The sequence below is a fragment of the Phacochoerus africanus genome, chromosome 3 (genome assembly GCF_016906955.1).
Source record: "Phacochoerus africanus isolate WHEZ1 chromosome 3, ROS_Pafr_v1, whole genome shotgun sequence".
NCBI classification, from domain to species: Eukaryota; Metazoa; Chordata; class Mammalia; order Artiodactyla; family Suidae; genus Phacochoerus; species Phacochoerus africanus.
Window position 1 is genome coordinate 141,725,959 of NC_062546.1, and position 20,436 is coordinate 141,746,394.

The following is a 20,436-nucleotide window of genomic DNA, read 5'->3' on the forward strand; positions in this document are numbered from 1 at the left end:
CTGGCTGCTTGATGAAGAGCTTTCAGTGCCTTGGTGGATCTTGTAGATTCTGAGTTTCAAAGTACGGTAATTTGGACAGGCAGGTTTGTTGAGAAGCCCTTATGTTAAGTCTCTTTAGAACTTTCTTTTTGGTCTTGTCGGATTCCTCAGAGAAATATTTTCAGATATTGCCCAGAAGGTAATGGTCTGGCTGCCATTATTCTGTGAACTGAATGGAGTCAAAGCCTAAGGGCTCTGAATCAAAATGCTTATGATGACTTTGCCCTTAACTGTGCTTGTGTCTTACCTTCTTCAGAGATGAATTAATTGTATTGGAGTGGATGGGAGAGAAGCAGATTTTACCCAGTTTACATTTTAGCTCTTAGCTCCCCACCTCTGATTATTGAATTACTGGGTGCTTACAGTTCCTAAATCTTTTGAGAATTCTGCAGTATAACTGGGGTTCATAGCTTTTCTCATTGCCTTTTTGTGATTTGACTTAGGTTTACTAGCGTAATCACATGTCCAATTTGCTTTACAATTAACACAGTTTTGCATTTTTTTTCTTTTCTGATTACCGTCATCCTTCTGCTTTTCATCCTTTAAAAAATACCATTGCTCTATTTTTATTGGAATTTGGGTGAAAGTAAAATGAAATACTTATGTTTATTCTGTCATTTTAACTTCAAGTGCTAAATGTGCGACTCACTTGCATTCTCTGGATTACTAGGTAAGGTTGAGCCTTTAAAAAATCTTTAAATTTCCCTGTGTGATTGTTGCTCTAAGAGCTGTGTCTGCTTTATTTAATGATTTTTCTGTTAGTTTGTCTAAAGTTTATTCTCAAGTTTTACTTTTTATATTTGGATCTTTAATCCACCTGGAGTTGATTTTTACATATAGGGTGAAGTAGTGATTTATTTATTTCCCTCCTGCAGAAAACCAGTTGCTTCAGTACTATTAAACAATCCATCCTTTTCTCACTAATATGTAATGCTAATTCTGTCATATACAGTTGATCCTCACTTTTTGCAGATTTTGTGTTTGGAAATTTGGCTACTTGATAAAATTTATTTTCAAGCCCCAAATCAATTCTCTGAGCACTTTCTTGGTTGTTTGCAGATCTGAGTGGATATGCAGAGTGCACTTTGGTTGAGGACAGCCTAGCTAAGCTCTACCCTTTTGTTTTAGCTCATACTATAAACAGGTGTCTTTTTATGGTCAATTTAGTGCCTCGTTTTTTCATTTTTGTCCTTTGTTTGGGGTGATTTTGCTATTTAAAATGACCCCCAAATGTAGTGCCAACGTGCTATCTAGTTTAGTGTTCTTGAGGCTAGAAGGCTTTGATGTGCCATATAGAGAAAATATGTTGTTAGATAGGCTTCATTTAGGCTGCTGTTGGCTGTGAGTTCAATGATAATGAATCAATTATATGGTACATCTAGAAAAAGGTAGAGGAAATCACTTATCTGTACTTGAAGCCATTCCAAAAAGGGCTAAAGTAACATGTATGATGTTATGTGTGATGTGTGTGTGATGAAGCTTTTGAAAAACTGAGAAGCTAAACTTGTGGACTCATGAGATAATGATGGATAAAAAAGTGTAGTAGACAGAATTGTTTTGAGTCTGAGAGTGTAAGAAATTTATTGTCCCGTTTACCCAGGGTCAGGTAAATGTTAAACCGTTTTTGGCTAGTGCTGGCTGGCTTGCAGATTTCAAAAGGTGTATGGTATGAAAATGTTAACTTGCATGCAGAGCAGGTTCTAGAGATCAGGAGACAGTGGAATAATTAAAAAAATACTTGCTAAAAGTTATACTGGAAAAGGGTTATGTGGAAGACCAGATTTTCAGTGCTGATAGGGCCAGCCTGTTTTGCATTGGTAAAGAAACCTATAAATTTCAAATAGCATTTTGATGACAAAAATGTTGTGACCCCAGACTTGCTGAAACTTAACCTTGCATTTCCCCTAGGAGCAATGATTCAGTGTTGTGGTAGCTTCATAGAACATAAATAACTACTGTGATAAAGACAGTTGAGTGTATCAGGTAAATCTGTGTAGGTAGGTCTATTTCTCTTCTGTTCATTCTGTAAATATGTTATTGTCATAAATAACTCTAAGTCCCTCTCCTTTCTCCTCCTCCTCTTCCTTCTCTCTTCTAATAGCTGTTTATTCTTAGCCCTTTGCCTAGAATTTTATGATGACCATATAAAATAATGAAACATTTTGGGTTTTGATTGAAATTGTACTGATGAATTCATAGATTAATTCATAGATTAATTTGGTAGAAATGCCTTCTTAACAGTAATATGTTTACTTATCCATGAACATGGCCTATCTTCATTTATTTAGGTCATCTTTAAATAAAACCTTATAGCATTTTTTTATAAAGGTTTTAGATATCTTTTGTCAGGCTTATTCAAAGTTATCTTAAAATTTTTATAAGTATTATATGTGGTATACTTCCTCAAATTACAGTTTCTGTTTGTTTTAGTGAATAAGAATGCAATTGATTTTTGTTATTCATCTTAGGTTCAGGTGGACTCTTACTAGTTCTGATAATTTGTAGGTTTTTAAAATGTGGACAGTTATATTAACTGGGAATAATAATTTTGTTTCTTTGTGTATATACATATATACACATACGGACACATATTCTTCTCTTACTTTGCTGGCTAGGATTGCTAGTATAGTGCTGAATAGTAACAGTAATGAAAAGCGTTCTTGTCTTATTCCTAATGCTTTTAATTCATCATTATTAGATACGTTTGCTTCAGTTGCTTTGTAGCTGTCCTTTATCAGGTTGAAGAAGTTCTTTTTTTTTTTTTTTGTTGTTGTTGTTGTTGTTGCTATTTCTTGGGCCACACCCTCGGCATATGGAGGTTCCCAGGCCAGGGGTCGAATCGGAGCTGTAGCCACCAGCCTACGCCAGAGCCACAGCAACACAGCAACGCGGGATCCAAGCCGCGTCTGCAACCTACACCACAGCTCACGGCAACGCCGGATCCTTAACCCACTGAGCAAGGGCAGGGACCGAACCTGCAACCTCATGGTTCCTAGTCGGATTCGTTAACCACTGCGCCACGACGGGAACTCCAAGAAGTTCTCTTCTATTGAATCCTTACCAGGAATTTTTATTATAAATGTGTTTTTGATTTTATTAGATGCTTTTCCTGAATCTCTGTAGATGGTGGTATACAATTTAGACATCCTTGAATTGTTGGGAAAAACTCCATCTTATTATGAAGCACTCCTTTTTTTTATTTGCTTGATATGAATTACCAATTTTTTTAAAAGATTTTTTCCGCTCTACTCATAAGAGTGATAGTCCTATACTTTTTTTTTTTTTTAAAAGTTCTTTCCTTGTTTTGTTAATTATAAAATTATCTGTGTACCTTTACCGTTTTGCTGGTCTCTAAAACTTATGCCAAGAGATAGAGATTATTTGTTTCTTGAAGTTTTTTTTTTTAAATAGCTTTATTTAGATATAATTCATGTACAATACAACTTATACATTTAGAGTATATTATTTCAATCAGGTGTTTTTCGTATATTCACAGGGTTGTGCTATTATCACCATAGTAAATTTCAGAACTTCTTCATCACTAAAAAGAAACCCTATATTCATTCATAGCTACTTCTAAATCTTGGCAACCACTAATCTACCTTCTGTTTGTATAGGTTTACCTATTTTGGACATTTCTTATAAATGGAATCAAATGTAATCTTTTGTGACTGACTTCTTTCACATAACATTTTTTTTTGTCTTTTTGCCTTTTCTAGGGCCGCTCTCGTGGCATATAGAGATTCCCAGGCTAAGGGTCTAATCAGAGCTGTAGCCACCAGCCTACGCCAGAGCCACAGCAATGCAGGATCCGAGCCGCATGTGCAACCTACACCACAGGTCACGGCAATGCTGGACCCTTGACCCACTGAGCAAGGCCAGGGATCGAACCCACAATCTCATGGTTCCTAGTTGGATTAGTTAACCACTGTGCCACGATGGGAACTCCTCACATAGCATGTTTTCAAGGTTCATTCATGTTGTAGCATATATCAATATTTCATTGCTTTTTTTGCCAAATAATATTCCATTTTAGGGATATTCCACTTTTATTTATCCATTTCTCAGTAATGCATATTTGCTTTTTTCCATTTGGAACTGTTGTGAATAATACTACTATGAACATTTGTGCATAAATTTTTGTGTGGACATACATTTTCATTTCTCTTGAGTATATGCCTGAGAGTGGAAATGCTGGATCTAATAGTAACTCTATGTTTAATTGTTTGAAGAACTATCAGACTATTTACCAAAGCTGTTCTCCATTTTACATTCCAACCAACAGTGCATTAGGGTTCTGATTTCTCCACATTCTTACTAACACTTGTTATCTGTCTTTTTGTTTATAGCAGTTCTTGTTGGTGTGAAGTAGTATCGCCTTTCTTCTTTTGTTCTCTTCTTTTGTGATTTGATGACTATCTTTAGTGTTGTGTTTGGATTCTTTTTAATTTTTTTCTTGTGTTATCAATTATAGATTTTTGGTTTGTGGTTACCATGAGGTTTTGGTATAGCAATCTATGAATATGCATGATTAAGTTGCTAATCTCTTAATTTCAAATGCAATTTAAATGTCCTGCATTTATACTCTCTTCCTCTCATGGTTACTCGTTTCAATATCATATTTGTGTGTGGATGATTTCCTGCTTTTACTGTATGTTTGCCTTTACAGGTAGGCTTTCTCATTTTGTAATTTTATTGTTTCTAGTTGCAGTTTTTTCTTTTCTTTTCCTTTCTTTTTGGCTGTCCATGGCATGCAGAAGTTCCCAGGCCAGGGATTGAACCCATGCCACAGCAGCAACCTGAGCTGCTGCAGTGACAACATTGGATCCTTAACCCTCTGCCCCAAAGGGAATTCCTTTTTTTGGTCTTTTTTGTTGTCATTTGTTTGTTTTGGCTGGTGGCCTTTTCTTTTCTGCTTAGAGAAGTTCCTTTAGCATTGTAAAGCTGGTTTGGTGGTGCTGAATTTTTTTAGCTTTTGCTTGTCTTTGATTCCTCTGCCAAATCTGAATGAGAACCTTTCTGGGTAGAATATTTTTTTTTTTTTCTTTTTCAGCCACACCTGCAGCATAGGAAAATTCCTGGGACAGGGATCAAATCTGAGCTGCAGCTGTGACCTACACCACAGCTGCAGCAATGTCGGATCCTTAACACACTGCACTGGGCTGGGGATCAAACCTGCACCTTAGCAGTGCCCTGAGCTGGTGCAAAGACAATGCCAGATTCTTAACCCACTGCCACAGCAGGAACTCCTGTGTAGAGTATTCTTGGTTGTAGAGTTTTCCTTTTCTTCATTTTATACCACCTCCTTCTGGCCTACAGAGTTTTCTGCTGAAAATCAGCTGATAATCTTGTGTGGATTCCATTGCCATGTTATTTATTGCTTTTCCCTTGTTGCTTTCAATATTTTCTCTTTGTCTTTAATTTTTGCCAGTTTGATTAATATGTGTCTTGGCATGTTCCTCCTTGGGTTAATCCTTTATGGGACTCCTCTGCATGTCCTAGACTTAAGTGACTGTTTCCTTTCCCATATTAGGGAAGTTTTCATCTATTACCTGTTCAGATATTTTCTCTGGCTCTTTCTCTCTTCTCCTTTTGAGACCCTATGAAGTGATATCTAATTTTAGGTGTTTGTTTTTTTTTTTTGTCTTTTTAAGACGGCATCTGTGGCATATGGAAGTTCCCAGGCTAGAGGTCAAATTGGAGCTCTAGCTGCTGGCCTACGCCACAGCCACAGCAATGCCAGATCCTAGCTGTACCTGTGACCTACACTACAGCTCATGGAAATGCCGGATCTTTAACCCACCTAGCAAGGCCAGGGATTGAACCTACCTCCTCGTGGTTACTAGTTGGATTTATTACCGCTGAGCTACAATGGGAACTCCTCTAATTTTAGTTATGATTTGCATTTCTCTGATGGCCAATTACGTTTAGGAGCCTTTCACGTGTTTACTGGCCATTTGCATATCTTCTTTAGAGAACTATCCAGATCCTTTGCCCATTTTAAAAATTGAGTTGTCTTTTTCTTAATGAAGTTTTTTTTTTTCCTTTTTGTCCATGCCTATGGCATATGGAAATTCCAGGGCCAGGGACTGAACCTGTGCCGCAGCAGTGACCTGAGCCATAGCAGTGGCATTGTTGGATCCTTAATCTGCTGTGCCATAAAGGAAACTTCTTTTTGTTACTGAATTTTAAGAGCTCATTTTATATTGTATATACTAGACTTATCAGGCATATGATTTGCAAATATTTTCTACCATTCTATTTTTGTGGGTTATCTTTTCACTTTTTTGAGCATGCCTTTTTAAGCATAAAATTTTTAATTTTGATGAAGTCCATTTTAGCTGTTTTTTTTCTGCTTATACTTTTGGTGTCATATCTGTTGCTTAATCAATCCATGGTCACAAAAACTTATGCCTATGTTTCCCTCTAAGAGTTTTACAGTTTTAGTACTTATATTTAAGCCTTTGATACACTTTGTTAATATTTACATATGGAATGAACTAGTGGTCCAACTTCATTCTTATTGATGTGACTCTTTCTTGAAGTTTTGATGAAGCTTGCCTATTCAGCCACTTGGGTCTCATGTTTTTTGTTTTGTATTGTTTGTTTTTGTTTTCTTTTAAATTATAATTTAAATGGCTGATTCACTTTTTTAAAGGTTATAGTCTTGCTTAGAATTTGTAGTTTTTCTTGAGAGTGACTGTCAAGTTACATTTTTCTAAGCAATCTTCTATTTTGTCTTAAGTATTTAATTAGTGATTTAAAAAGTCCTGTCTGCTTTGCTGGCTCTTATTCTTGTTTGGTCTTATCACAAGACTTCCAGTTTTACTGTTTTTTTTTTTTTTTCTTTTAAAGAATCAACCTTTGATTTTGTTGTTTCTTTTTTCCCCTTGTTTTCTATTTTATTCCTTTTTTCCTTTATTATTTGTAATTATGTTCTTTTAACATAGTTTGGATTTTCTCATTTTTCTTGGATGCTTAGTTTTTGATTTTTAAAAAAACATGCATTTGAAGTTATGAATTTCCTTCCAAGTACTGCTTTGTTGTATCCTACATTTTTTTCTATATAGTTTATGTTCTAAATTTTTTTTTTTTTTTTTGCTTTTTATGGCTGCACCTGTGGCATATGGAAGTTCCCAGGCTAGGGGTTGAATTGGAGCTACAGCTGCTGACCTACACCACAGCCGCAGAAACACAGGATTCAAGGCGAGTCTTCGACCTTCACCAGAGCTCACCACAACACCGGAACCTTAACCCACTGAGTGAAGCCAGGGATTGAACCCGTAACTTCATGGTTCCGAGTTGAATTTGTTTCTGCTGCACCATGACGGGAGCTCCTGTTCTAAATATTTTAAGTCTTCTATTATAATTATGACTTCTGAATTTTTTAAGAACATAGTGTTTTAAAGTATCTACATGTCTGACTTTTTGGGATTACCTTTTAGTTGATTTCTAGTTTTATTTGTTTTGTTACAAATTATCATCTGTATATCAATTCTTTTGGTATTTGTTGAGATTTACTTTGCATCCTAGTATTTCATCAGTTTTTATAAATGTTCTAATTGTGTGTAAAATTATGTGTATTTTCTTATTATTGGATGTTCTCTGTCTTTGGTTCGAGCTCGTCAATTGTGTTGTTAAAAAAATCTTCAAAATTCTTTTTTTTAAGGGCCACACCCATGGCATATGGAGGTTCCCAGGCTAGGGGTCCATTTGGAGCTATAGCTGCCGGCCTGCGCCAGAGTCACAGCAACACAAAGTATCCAAGCTGCGTCTGCAACTTAACACCACAGCTCATGGCAACGCCAGATCCTTAACTCACTGAGCAAGGCCAGGGATTGAACCCTCAACCTCATGGTTCCTAGTCGGATTTGTTTCTGCTATGGCATGACAGGAACTCCTTCAAAATTCTTAAAAATTAACTTTTCTTGGACATTCTGTTAGAAGTATATTCATATTCTTTATTATGGTTGTGGATTTGTTAGTTTCTCTGTGTAATTATCTCAGATTTTGCCTTTTGTGTTTTGAGTCTGCTCTTATTTGCATACAAGTTCATAATTATCATCTTTGTGGGGAGCATGTTCTTCCATCAGAGAAGAGACAGACAACTTTCTTATCTCTCCTTGTGAATTATCCTATCACTGAGGGTAAAGGTTTTCAAGGATCTTAGCTTTATGTGAGATCTCAGTTCCATCTCTGAGCCTTGTGTGAGCCTAACACCTTGAGGTCTGCCTGCACAAGGACTTTAAAATCATTGGCAAACACAGTATTAGTGGTTGTTGTCAATTCTTTTCTTCTGGTACCAGGGGGAACTCCATTTTCTTTTTTGTGAGTTCAAGGACACATTCAAAAGACTATATTTTATCCAGGTTTCTCAGTTGCTGGTAGTGGTGAAAATTTTAGGTTATCTGTCTTGTTCAGTTGTTGCAACTGGAAATTTCTTTGTTTAGTATTTAATTTTGTATTCTCTTTTTAGCATTTTTCTACTCATATTTCTTTCTCATTTTTAGCTTAGCTCTCTTTAGTTATTTTTACCCAGTATAAAAGGAAATGATATGTTCATTGTGGAAAGAATAGATATTTGTTTGGCATTTTTGAGCAATTTGGCTAAAAACAGTACTACATGGAAAATATGACAAAAGTTAATGTCTATAAATCACCATTTAAACCACATCTTAATCTTGAGTCTATCATCTAATTTTAGTTTTCTTTTACTTTTTTATTTTTACAGTTTAAAACAGACTGGGAAATTCCCTGGAAATCCCTGGCCTCCCTATAAGAAAAGGACAGCACTCCATCCCAGCTATAAAGGTCTCATGAGACTTTTGCACTGTAAAACTTTACACATTGTGCTATTCACTCTGCTTTACAAGGTACAGTAGTAATTTGACTAGCAAGATTCAGATTAGAATTTATTTCCATAATTTTTAAATAAAAGTGCTAAAGGATAATATTTACCTAAAAGTACCATTTATAAAGCAAAGTGTATTTATATATTTAAGATGTGAGTATATGTCATAATCACATATATGTGAATCCTATTGTATTCTATATGTAGTTTCAAATCTAAGTTGAAAATAATGGAGCTACACCATTCTTTGTGAGAAACTATCTTATGCAGTTTCCGATATAAATATTTCTTTATGGTTTCTGTGCCACAACAAGTGAAATATTGAGTGACTACCAGTAGAATAGAATGAACAGTAGGGACCGCACAATCACCAGAATCCACTAAAATGACAAAACTAAGATGGCACCATACAGGCCAGTGACTCTGTGTTTAGGCTTGTTCTCTTGGTTTTCTTCCTCTGATCAAGAGGAAGGGACTTGGAGGGATTTGAATGGGTTCCTATATGATAGCATTAAGAATTTTCTTTTGTTAAATACCTTAGAAACTCGAAAAGTGAAAAGTGATAATTTTACTTTCTTATTACCTAGAATTTGTTTTATTCTTGGCTCTTCTCACACAGAACTGAATTAGTTACTTGGTTAATTGTGTACTCAGAAATTGTGTACATAATATAATGGAATATATATATAGCAGACATATTTATGTTTTAATCTGAATAAGAGATGAAAGACAAGCTATAGTCATATAGATAAAATAACCATAGATATTTATAAAGAAACTATAGACATGATAAACATTATGTAATTAGAAACAATGAAAATATTGTTTTTTTCTAATTAGAATTTGAAAAATTAAAAATTAAATTAAAAGAAATAGAAAAGTAAACCTATTAGGCAAATTTCCAGTTACCACATATACATTATTTAAATTACTTATGAAAATATACATTTAGTTAACTGGACATTTTAGTTTTTTTCTTAAAGTTTGCTGTGTAAACAATATAGCTTTTAGATTTCTGTACCCCCATTCATTTTAACTCTACCCCATGACCAGTTTTTCATTTTACTTGCAAAAGTTGCTCCTGTTAAGATTTTAAGTCATGTGCCTCCAAAGATATCCTGAATGGTTTATTATCATTAATTTCTAGGACAATTATTCAGTAAAATGATTTAAAATGTTTTTTCTGTTAAAAAAGGTAGAATTTTTTTCTTACTAAAAGGATATTTGTGGTTTTGTTTTTTTGCAAATAGTAGATATTTTTGGAATGTTAGTGCCAGATTTTGTTTCAAATGCCTTATGTATACTTGTATGCATTACTTTGTTTAGTTGTAGCAGAAATCCTTATGAGTGAAATTCTGTTATTATTCTAATTTTTCAGATATGATTTTTAAATTTTAGAGGTTAAATAACTATTTCAGATAGTAAAGTTTAGGAATATAATAAGTTAGTAATTAATGACTTAAAAATTAAAGAAGCCTAACTTCAAATGAGTGTGTTCTTTCAAGTTATATTTTTTCAAACTTTTCATTTGTTTATTATAAAAACAGTACTTCATCAAAAATAGAAAGTCACTGTTTATTTGGTGTAAGATTATTATGAATAAATTTTTCAAAAATTTCACTTTATAATAGCTTTCCTGGCTTTAGTGATAATAGAAAAACCTTTAACACTGCATTGGTGGGCCAACTTTCTAAAAATCAGTGTCAGTAAACCATTTCATCTCCTGTCATGTGTCTTAATATCAAAAACCTTTAATTTAGAACATGTTAATAAAACTCCCCAGAAATCATTCTTTTTTTTTTTTGCAGTGCCTAATAAAGTGATTTTTTTCCTTTAACCTTCAAGTTACTCATTTGAAGCTTTAATGCCACAGTGTTTCAAAGTGAAATTTATTTGATTTTAGTTAGTGATGTTGTATTTCTTAAGAGGAGACTGAGTAGTAATGATAGGCAATCATTTGGAGTCTGAAACCTGTGTTATGAAATTGCTTATGCTAGCCGAATGTGTGGATGATCCTTGGTTTCTCCCCTAGAAAGTACTGAATTAGGAAGGATGACCACAGTTGCCTCCCAACCCTAAGTCCTCTCTTATTGCTGTTCTTCCTCCTCCCACCATCCACACCACCTACCTACTATGTGTTGAATGCCAATTGCTAGATATGTACTAAAGCAAATTCCAGATATTCCTATAACCCTCTCAACAGTTCTAGACTATCATTCCAGTTTTAAAGATGAGAAAAGTTAAGGCCAGATGCTGCTCAGGGTCAAATAGCTAGTTATATACAGAATTTGTATGAAAAATCAGTTTTTTTTGGAGTTCCTGTTGTAGCTCAGCAGCTAATGAGCCCAGCTAGCATCCATGAGGCCTTGCTTGGTGGGTTAAAGATCCGGAGTTACCATGAGCTGTGGTGTAGGTTGCAGATGTGGCTTGGATCCCACTTTGCTGTGGCTGTGACTTAGGCTGGTGGCTTCATCTCCAATTAAGACCTCTAGCCTGGGAACCTCCATATACCATGGGTGCGGCCCTAAAAAAAAAAGAAAAAAGAAAAATCAGGTTTTTAAAAAGGTTTTGAAAGTCCGTTTATCCTCACCACTATGCCACAGAAAATATGAATGGAAAAGCCTTCTTAGTTGTCAGAATAAACATTTGAAAGTTGGTGAACTTAAAGTCTTTAGTCACAGTTGATTGGCTTTTCAGTGACTTAGGCCCTTTCCAAGCTCCCCCTGCCATTTGGGCATTTTCTGTGAGGCTCAGCCTAGACTGGTCTCTTTTACCGTGTCTGCAGTCTTGCCTGCAGAACCTCTTTCTCTTAGTCCTTTCATAGTTTGGCTAGATGGCTTTCCCCTCCCTTTATTTTATAATGCATTAAGACCAAGTGATAGCTGCTGGGCCACTTTTTCCTTATCTTATTTCATATATATTCTGGTTAGTAGTTTGTTACATTATATTGAATGAGTGATTCATGTGGGTTGGCCGTGAGGTCCTGCATAAGGTATGTGAGGCTTGCATTGTGTAATCCATGTATAGGTCGGATTTATCAGTGTTTCCTGAGAGAAGCCTCTCTCCTAACCACTTGCATTCCTTTTTCCTTTCTCACCCCCTATAAACCACACATTGTGTACACATTTACACAACCACACAAAATACTCACCCTCAGAACTTTAATTTTAGAGACAAATTTTAAGAAAATTAATGTTCCATAAACAATTATTGTACTCCTAATTTTATGCCATGTGCTACGCTAAGCATATTTGTGTGAATTATCCTATTTAACAAACTTTATTTATCTAATATCCTTGTCATCAGGAGAAGAGTATCAGTAGATTAGGATAGAAAATATTCTTGTTAAATTATTTTATTAGATACTACTATTTTTATAATAATAGTTTAAATGGATTATTTAATGTGTTAACCTTTAGGAAGTCAGTGAACTAATAGTTCTAGCTATTGCCTAAAATACTATGTGATCTTGAAAGGGAACCTGTTTTTTTGGTTTCAGTTGGTCTTTTCACCATGCATAGTTTTACTATGAATTATATGTCTGTGTGTGTATACACATAATTATATACACATACATATACATATATATGTATATATCTTATGTTACTTTGATCTATAACATTGAAATGTTTTTTGATAATCAAATGAAGTATGTTTTGTGGAAAAAATAATTATGGGGCATTTTTCTCTTTTTAAAGATTTTGATGGATCATCAGAATCTTTCAGAACATGTACTCTGCATGGTTTTATATCTGATTGAATTAGGACTTGAAAATTCAGCTGAAGAGGAATCAGATGAAGAGGTAAGTAGCTTCTTATATTTTTAAATATTAAAGTTATGACATGCCTTAATGAGAGGTTGTATGTCAGCTTGAAATGTATTTATGGATTCATCATACTCAAATGAAATCTTCTTAAGAACTGATGCAAAATGCCCTTTTTAAATCTTCAAATACATGTGTTCTTTTTTTTGGGGGGGGGGGGTTTTGCTATTTCTTGGGCCACTCCCTAGTCTGGAGGTTCCCAGACTAGGGGTCTAATCAGAGCCATAGCCACCGGTCTACGCCAGAGCCACAGCAACTTGGGATCCGAGCCACGTCTGCAACCTACACCATAGCTCACGGCAACGCCGGATTGTTAACCCACTGAGCAAGGCCAGGGACTGAACCCGCAACCTCATGGTTCTTAGTCGGATTCATTAACCACTGGGCCACGACGGTAACTCCTATTTTTTTATTTTTTATTTTTATCTTTTGTCTTGTTAGGGCCACACCTGCAGCACATAGAGGTTCCCAGGCTAGGGGTTGAATTGGAGCCGTAGCTGCTGGCCTATACCACAGCCACAGCAGTGCCAGATCTGAACTGCATCTGCAACCTACACCACAACTCATGGCAATGCTGGATCCTTAACCCACTGACCAAGGCCAGGGATCGAACCCATGTCCTCATGGATACTAGTGGGACTCATTAACCACTGAGCCACGATGGGAACTCCCATGTGTTCTTTTAGAAGTTACATTAAACTCTGTACAATTAATGAATTTGAAATCATAATATATAGATCTAAAAAAAAGTGGTTAATACATTTTTGGTGTTATGCTAATAACACTGAGTACTAGTAAAAAATTATGTTAGATCTTCAGTCTAGAAATTCTAATTTGATTATGGATTATTTTTGAGTAGCAAATTCTTTCTATAAAGATTTGAAGGAGTTCCCGTCATGGCGCAGTGTTAACGAATCCGACTAGGAACCATGAGGTTGTGGGTTCGATCCCTGGCCTTGCTCAGTGAGTTAAGGATCCAGTGTTGCTGTGAGCTGTGGTGTAGGTGGCAGACATGGCTTGGATCTGGCGTTGCTGTGGCTCTGGCATAGGCCGGTGGCTATGGCTCTGATTGGACCCCTAGCCTGGAAACCTCCATATGCCGCGGGAGTGGCCCAAGAAATGGCAAAAAGACAAAAAAAAAAAAAAAAGATTTGAAGTTAATGGAGTCAGTATTGTTATAAGGGAGAATGTTCAAAGTACTTAAGAATACAGGCTGTTAATGTGTTTCAGGACTTTTGAAGTATCATTTCCATAAAAGTAATTGTTACTACAAATTGATTTTATAAATTAATATTTTCCTCACCCTTTCCCTCCAAAAATGCAAAATACAACTCAGCAACAAAAACAAAGAAGTAAAAAAACTAGGCAGTACTTTGTATTCTAAGTTAAATCAACGTATCTTCTTTTATAGATGTTAAAAGATCATTAAGAGTCCTTTAAGACTAAATCATACTTTTGGTTGATTTTTCAGACTTTCCTCCACAATTAGTCTGAATTAGCACTATTTGACTGTATTAGGACTTATTCCTAGTGAGTGGTGAATAATATTCTCTACTACATAGTTCCAAATTGAAAAATGTATTTTTTTCAGGAGAAGGTTAGCTAACTTCCATTGGACTTAACCTTACTAGTCTCAATAAATTTTGTTTTTGAATTTTGTATTTGCATTTGGCTCTATTAGCACTTGGTGATTTGTGGATTAGATGATAAGGGATTTAGGAATATGACAAGCAGTGAAGTTTTTTTTCATTTTTTTTTAAGTTTTATTAAAGTATAGTTGATTTATAATGTTGTGCTATTTTCTGCTGTTCAGCAAAGCGACCCAGTCAAACAAATATATAATATTCCCTTTTTTATATTATCTTCTATCATGGTCTTTCGCAAGAGACTGAATATAGTTCCCTGTGCTATCCAGTAGGACCTCATTGCTTATCCATTCTAAATATACTAACCCCAAATTCCCAGTCATCCCACTCCTGCCCCACTCCCCTTTGGCAACCACAAGTCTGTTCTCTTATGTCTGTGGGTCTGTTTCTGTTGTATAGATAGGTTCATTTGTGCCAAATTTTAGATCCGCATATAAGGGATATCAAATGGATTTGTCTTTCTCTTTCTGACTTACTTCACTTAGTAATAGAATTTCTAGTTGCATCTGTGTTCCTGCAAATGGCATTATTTCATTGTTTCTTATGGTGAGTGGTATTCCATTGTATATATGTACCACATCTTCTTAATCCATCCGTTGGTAGACATTTGGGTTGTTTCCATGTCTTGGCTATTGTGAATAGTGCTGCTATGAACATGTGGGTGCGTGTATCTTTTTGTATTATAATTTTGTCTGGATATGTACCCAGAAATGGGATTGCAGGATTATGTGGTAGTTCTGTATTCAGTTTTCTAAGGAACCTCCATACTGTTCTCCATAGTGATTGTATCAGTTTACATTCCCACCAACAGTGTAGGAGGGTTCCCTTTTCTTTGCACCCTCTCCAGCATTTGTTATTTGTAGATTTTTTTTTTGTAGATTTTTTAATGATGACCATTCTGACTGATGTGAGGTGGTACCTCATTGTAGTTTTGATTTGCATTTCTCTAATAATTAATGATGTTGAGCATTTTTTCATGTGCCTATTGGCCATCCATGTACCTGATTTGGAGAAATTTCCTACTTAGGTCTTCTGCCCACTTTTTGATTGGGTTTGCTTTTTTGTTATTGAGTTGTATGAGTTGTTTGTACATTTTGGAGACTAAGCCCTTGTCGGTTGCAACGTTTGCAGCTGTTTTCTCCCTATCCGTAGGTTGTGGGTTTTTGTTTTGTTTTGTTTTTTGTTTGTTTGTTTGTTTTTTTAATGGTTGCTCTTGCTGTGCAAAAGCTTTTAAGTTTGATTAGGTCCCATTTACTTATATTTGTTTTTATTTCTGTTGCCTTGGGAGACTGAACTAAGAAAACATTTATATGGTTTATGTCAGAGAATCAGAGAATGTTTTTGCTTATGTTCTCTCCTAGGAGTTTTCTTTTCTTTTCTTTTTTTTTTGTCTTTTTGCCATTTCTTGGGCCGCTCCCGCGGCATATGGAGGTTCCCAGGCTAGGGGTTGAATCGGAGCTGTAGCCACCAGCCTACGCCAGAGCCACAGCAACTCGGGATCCGAGCCGTGTCTGCGACCTACACCACAGCTCACGGCAATGCCGGATCTTTAACCCACTGAGCAAGGGCAGGGACTGAACCCGCAACCTCATGGTTCCTAGTTGGATTCGTTAACCACTGCACCACGACGGGAACTCCTTGACGGGTTTTTTTTTGTGCATGGTATGAGGGTGTGTTCTAGTTTCATTGATTTACATGCAGCTGTCCAGTTTTCCCAGCACCATGGTGGACTATTATTTGGGCTTTTTACATCTTCATTGTACCTTGGCCATGATTGGCAAGGTTTGATATTCATCATGTTTATGTTTTAGGCATCAGTATGTGGACCAGAACGTTGTCATGACAGTTGGTTTCCTGGTAGTAACTTAGTATCGAACATGCGACACTTCATAAACTATGTTAGAGTAAGAGTTCCAGAGACTGCTCCCGAAGTGAAGAGAGACTCACCTGCAAGTACCAGCTCTGATAGCTTGGGTTCTTTACAAGTAAGTGTAAAAGAAATAAAAAAAGAAAAGACTTTGTTATGTTGGGATGTATCATTTAGATATACCATCATATTCAATAGAAAAATAAATGTGGTTGTAGATAAATTTAAATTGTCTTTTATTGCCTCTGATATATCTAAGCAACTTCTGCCTCACTCACCTTTTTCCTTTAATCTACCAGAGTTCACGAAGGCCCAGAGTTCTTCAAAGAGAGGTAGATGTACATGATATTTACATTAACTAGCAATATGGCTTTAACTGGAAATGAGGACAGACATTGAAGTATTTGTGTGTATATGTGTGTGTTTAATTAATATGGTAGATTAAAAAAGTTTCTTTAACATGTGTGTGTTTTTTAAATGTAGTAATTTAGGCTTAATTTTTAAGAAAATTCATATTATTGAATGTGGAAAATAATACTGTATACTTAATAGTGGGTTTTTCATAGTAGTGTTAGTATTTTGCACCAGTTATAAGTGGCACACTTTGGTCTGTTTACATTTAGCATTGTTACTAACATCTTAAAAATGAACGACTGTTGCCTAAATCAAAATAAATTTAGTCTTTAATTGCTGGTGGCATGTCCATTCACTTTTTTTGTTTTTGCTTCTATGGCAGTTAAGTTTGATAAAATAAGTCCACAGAAATCTGAAAACTCCATATAGTGTGTATTTGGACTTATTTTAAAAATCAGCCCTCTCATTGCATGTAGCTTAATTAATGTATAAAAAGCTGAAATGAAAATTCTTGAAATGTCATGGCAAGTATCTAAACTTAAATACGTGTAATCTCTACAATTTAGATTTTTGTGAGTAAAGAACTTTGAATTAGACATTTCTTGTAGTAGAGTCAATTTGTAGTAGCTTTCTTTGACTTTAGCAATATGTTTTTGCTATGAAGACCAAGAAGAATTCTGATTAAAATATTGGAATCTAAAAGAGACAACTTTTGCCTCTAATGCTGGTAGAGAGTACTTTGAAAAACAGCTTAAATGTTAAAAACATAATGTATATTACAATTTAGCTCATAAAAGCTCAACTGATATTGCAGTATCCTTTCTATTCTTGCTTAAAAAATTAATTAAGATACAGGTCAGTTTAATGGATTTCATTAAAAGATGATTTCTAAGAGCCCTAATGCAGTTTTACTACTTTTGCAATAAGGCTATTTAGAAGGTAAATTATTGAGAAAAATAGTTACAAAAGATCTGTTCAAATAACAAATTATAATGATATTTAAATATGAAACAGGTCAATTTGATTTTTCATCTTTATATTTCATTTTAGTAATAACTTTAAGCATTTATATTAGAAGTAATTTTCAACTTTGGAAATGCCCTAAAAATGAAATTAATTAGCAGTTCTGATTCATTACTTTGGAAAAAAGTAATTTATAGTTTTCTTAAGCAGAAGATATAATGATCTTGTAGAAATTAGTGAAGAGTATAGTATTTTTGATGAATATTGGCTAGAATAGCTTTATTCCTGTAGGCTGATGAAGTTAGTTTATGATTCCTCTTTAATATGGCTGTGGATATTACTCAAGCTTTGTTTATTTTCCTTGGAGATTGCAAAAGAGGTATTACTGTGGACAATCACCTTTCTCCTCATTGTTGTTTCCAGATTGAGTGGGACTAAGTATACTTGAGAAAAGTGAAGAGACAGATTTACTTAAAGAGCACATCTGTTAAATCTGTAGATGAAAATTTGAACATTCTCTTTCAAAAATATAGTACTAGTATGTTTTTGAAGTTGACATTGAGTAACTTCTTTTGATTTTTCTTTCACTTTTGAATGGTAGAATTCTGGTACAGCTCAAGTTTTCAGCTTAGTGGCAGAACGTAGAAAGAAGTTTCAGGAGATCATCAATCGCAATAACAATGAAGCAAATCAGGTGGTTCGTCCTAAAACTTCAAGTAAATGGTCTGCTCCTGGTTCAGGTCCACAGTTAACTACAGCCATTCTGGAAATTAAAGAAAGCATATTGTCTTTGTTAATTAAACTTCACCACAAACTCTCAGGAAAACAAAACTCCTACTACCCTCCTTGGCTGGATGACATAGAAGTTTTAATCCAACCAGAAATTCCTAAATATAGTCATGGAGATGGTATAACTGCAGTAGAAAGAATTTTACTAAAAGCTGCATTGCAAAGCAGAATGAACAAACGCATCATTGAAGAGATATGTAGAAAAGTAACCCCTCCTGTGCCACCCAAAAAAATCACTGCAGCAGAGAAGAAAACACTGGACAAAGAAGAAAGGTAATTTTTATCTGTAATGCTTTAAACTTATGTATGGTACAGTTGAAGGTTTTTTATCTCCCTCCCCACCCCTCCACCGTGTGGCGATCTGAGACTAATCACTTGAATTATTACAGCTCTAATCATAGCTGATTAATTTGCAAGATACATGAGACCAAAGATAGTCATTGCTTGTGCAGTAGAGTTAGATGGGCTATGAAGACAAGAGTTTCTGATCCCAACATGAAATTACAACCCTAAGTTTGTAGGCCTCTTTGGGAAAATTGCTATTTCTATTATTAGTGTGGGGAATCTAATAATTCTCCTACTATTTTCAAAAACTATTATTAATTCAACTCTAAATGAGAATAGAAAATTTAAAGTTTCTCAAAAATTTGATTGTTTTAGTTTCTTTTGGTCCTTTCCAATCCTTACAGTATATGATCACAAATCATTAAGCAAGTAGTATTTTAAAACATACTTATGGTTCTAGCTTTTGGAATTTTAGGTTGCTTTTAATTTGTTGTAAAATCAAAACATTTATAAAACCTTTTTATTTATTTATTTTTGGACGGTGTTCCTGTGTATCAGGATAAAGGAGACTAGGAGGAGGCTCAGGCTTAGAAGCAAAATTGATATGCTCAGTTGTGTACATTACTGACTTTAAGGAAGTTATACAGGTGAAGATGTCTAGTTAGAAAGAGGGTTAGAGGCTTAGGTGAGAATTCCCAGTTGAAGCTACAGATTTTGGCACATAGTTAATAAAGTCTTGTATATAGAAGCGTATGTACAGTAAGAAGATGGGAACAATATAAAACTGAAGGTAAAAACATTAAAGGGAATGACTGGGGAAGGGGTACCTACAAAGGTGACTCAGATTGCTAGAGGATAGGAGGAAAACTGCAGAGAGTGGCTTAAGAGAGACATTAGAGGAGGAGGTTCAGATAGGAAGAAACATATCAAGATTGTTAAATGCTGGAGTTCCCTTGTGGCTTAGTTTTAACGAACCTGACTGGTATCATGAGGATGTGGGCTTAATCTCTGGCCTCACTCAGTGGCTTAAGGATCTGGTATTTCCATGAGCTGTGGTGTAGGTCACAGGCACATCTTGGATCTAGTGTTGCTGTGGCTGTGGCATAGGCCGGCAGCTACAGCTCTATTTGACCCCAGCCTGGGAACTTCCATATGCCACAGATGCGGACCTAAAAGAAAAAAGATTGTTAAAATGAAGCAAAAGTTCATTTTGATTGTGAGTCCCACTTGATTGGATAGTTAGGAGTCATCCTTGGTAACTGTATCTGGAGCAGATTTAGTCATATATAGTTATACATCATTTCTGACATAATTTTGTTATAGATAATTTATAATAGAAGTGTACACAAAAGGCTTTAATACGTTAAGAATTTAGGAGAGTTCCTATTTCTCATAGTACTTTATGAATAGGAGTAATTATATAATTTAGATGAAAGTTCATTAATTTTGAGTTAGTAGCTGCCTAGAATTTAATAGATCCAGATAAAATTGTAAGATGAAAAACAGGATAAAATTTTTATTTTTGTAAACTTCCTTTAAACTGGTCATCTTTCATTTTGGCTATAAAATAATGTCTTTTTTTTTTAAAAAAAAGGATATTATCACTCATAATAGACGAGGACATAGTTCAGATGCTGTTTTTACAAAGGCTGTAATGCTGTTGTAATAAATAATATCCTAGAAATTTTTGAAGTTTTTTTTTTTTTTTGTAATGAGCTTTGTTTCCTTTTGTGTGTGTGTGTGTGTCTTTTTGCCTTTTTCCAGGGCCGATCCCTCGGCATATGGAGCTTCCGAGGCTAGGGGTCGAATCGGAGCTGT

General features: G+C 35.2%; 1 protein-coding gene across 4 annotated transcripts in view; it reads left to right on the plus strand.

The window, feature by feature from the left end:
* Positions 1-20,436, plus strand: part of UBR3 (ubiquitin protein ligase E3 component n-recognin 3) — a 221,850-nt gene that overhangs the window by 104,204 nt on the left and 97,210 nt on the right. For 2 of the 4 annotated variants that reach the window (XM_047772845.1, XM_047772846.1), the window contains exons 20-24: positions 8,771-8,912; positions 12,589-12,693; positions 16,172-16,345; positions 16,527-16,559; positions 18,146-18,606. In XM_047772845.1, coding sequence (XP_047628801.1) covers positions 8,771-8,912; positions 12,589-12,693; positions 16,172-16,345; positions 16,527-16,559; positions 18,146-18,606 — 915 coding nt within the window. The remainder of the gene's footprint in view (positions 1-8,770; positions 8,913-12,588; positions 12,694-16,171; positions 16,346-16,526; positions 16,560-18,145; positions 18,607-20,436) is intronic. The other 2 variants (XM_047772847.1, XM_047772848.1) reach the window with 1 other exon arrangement.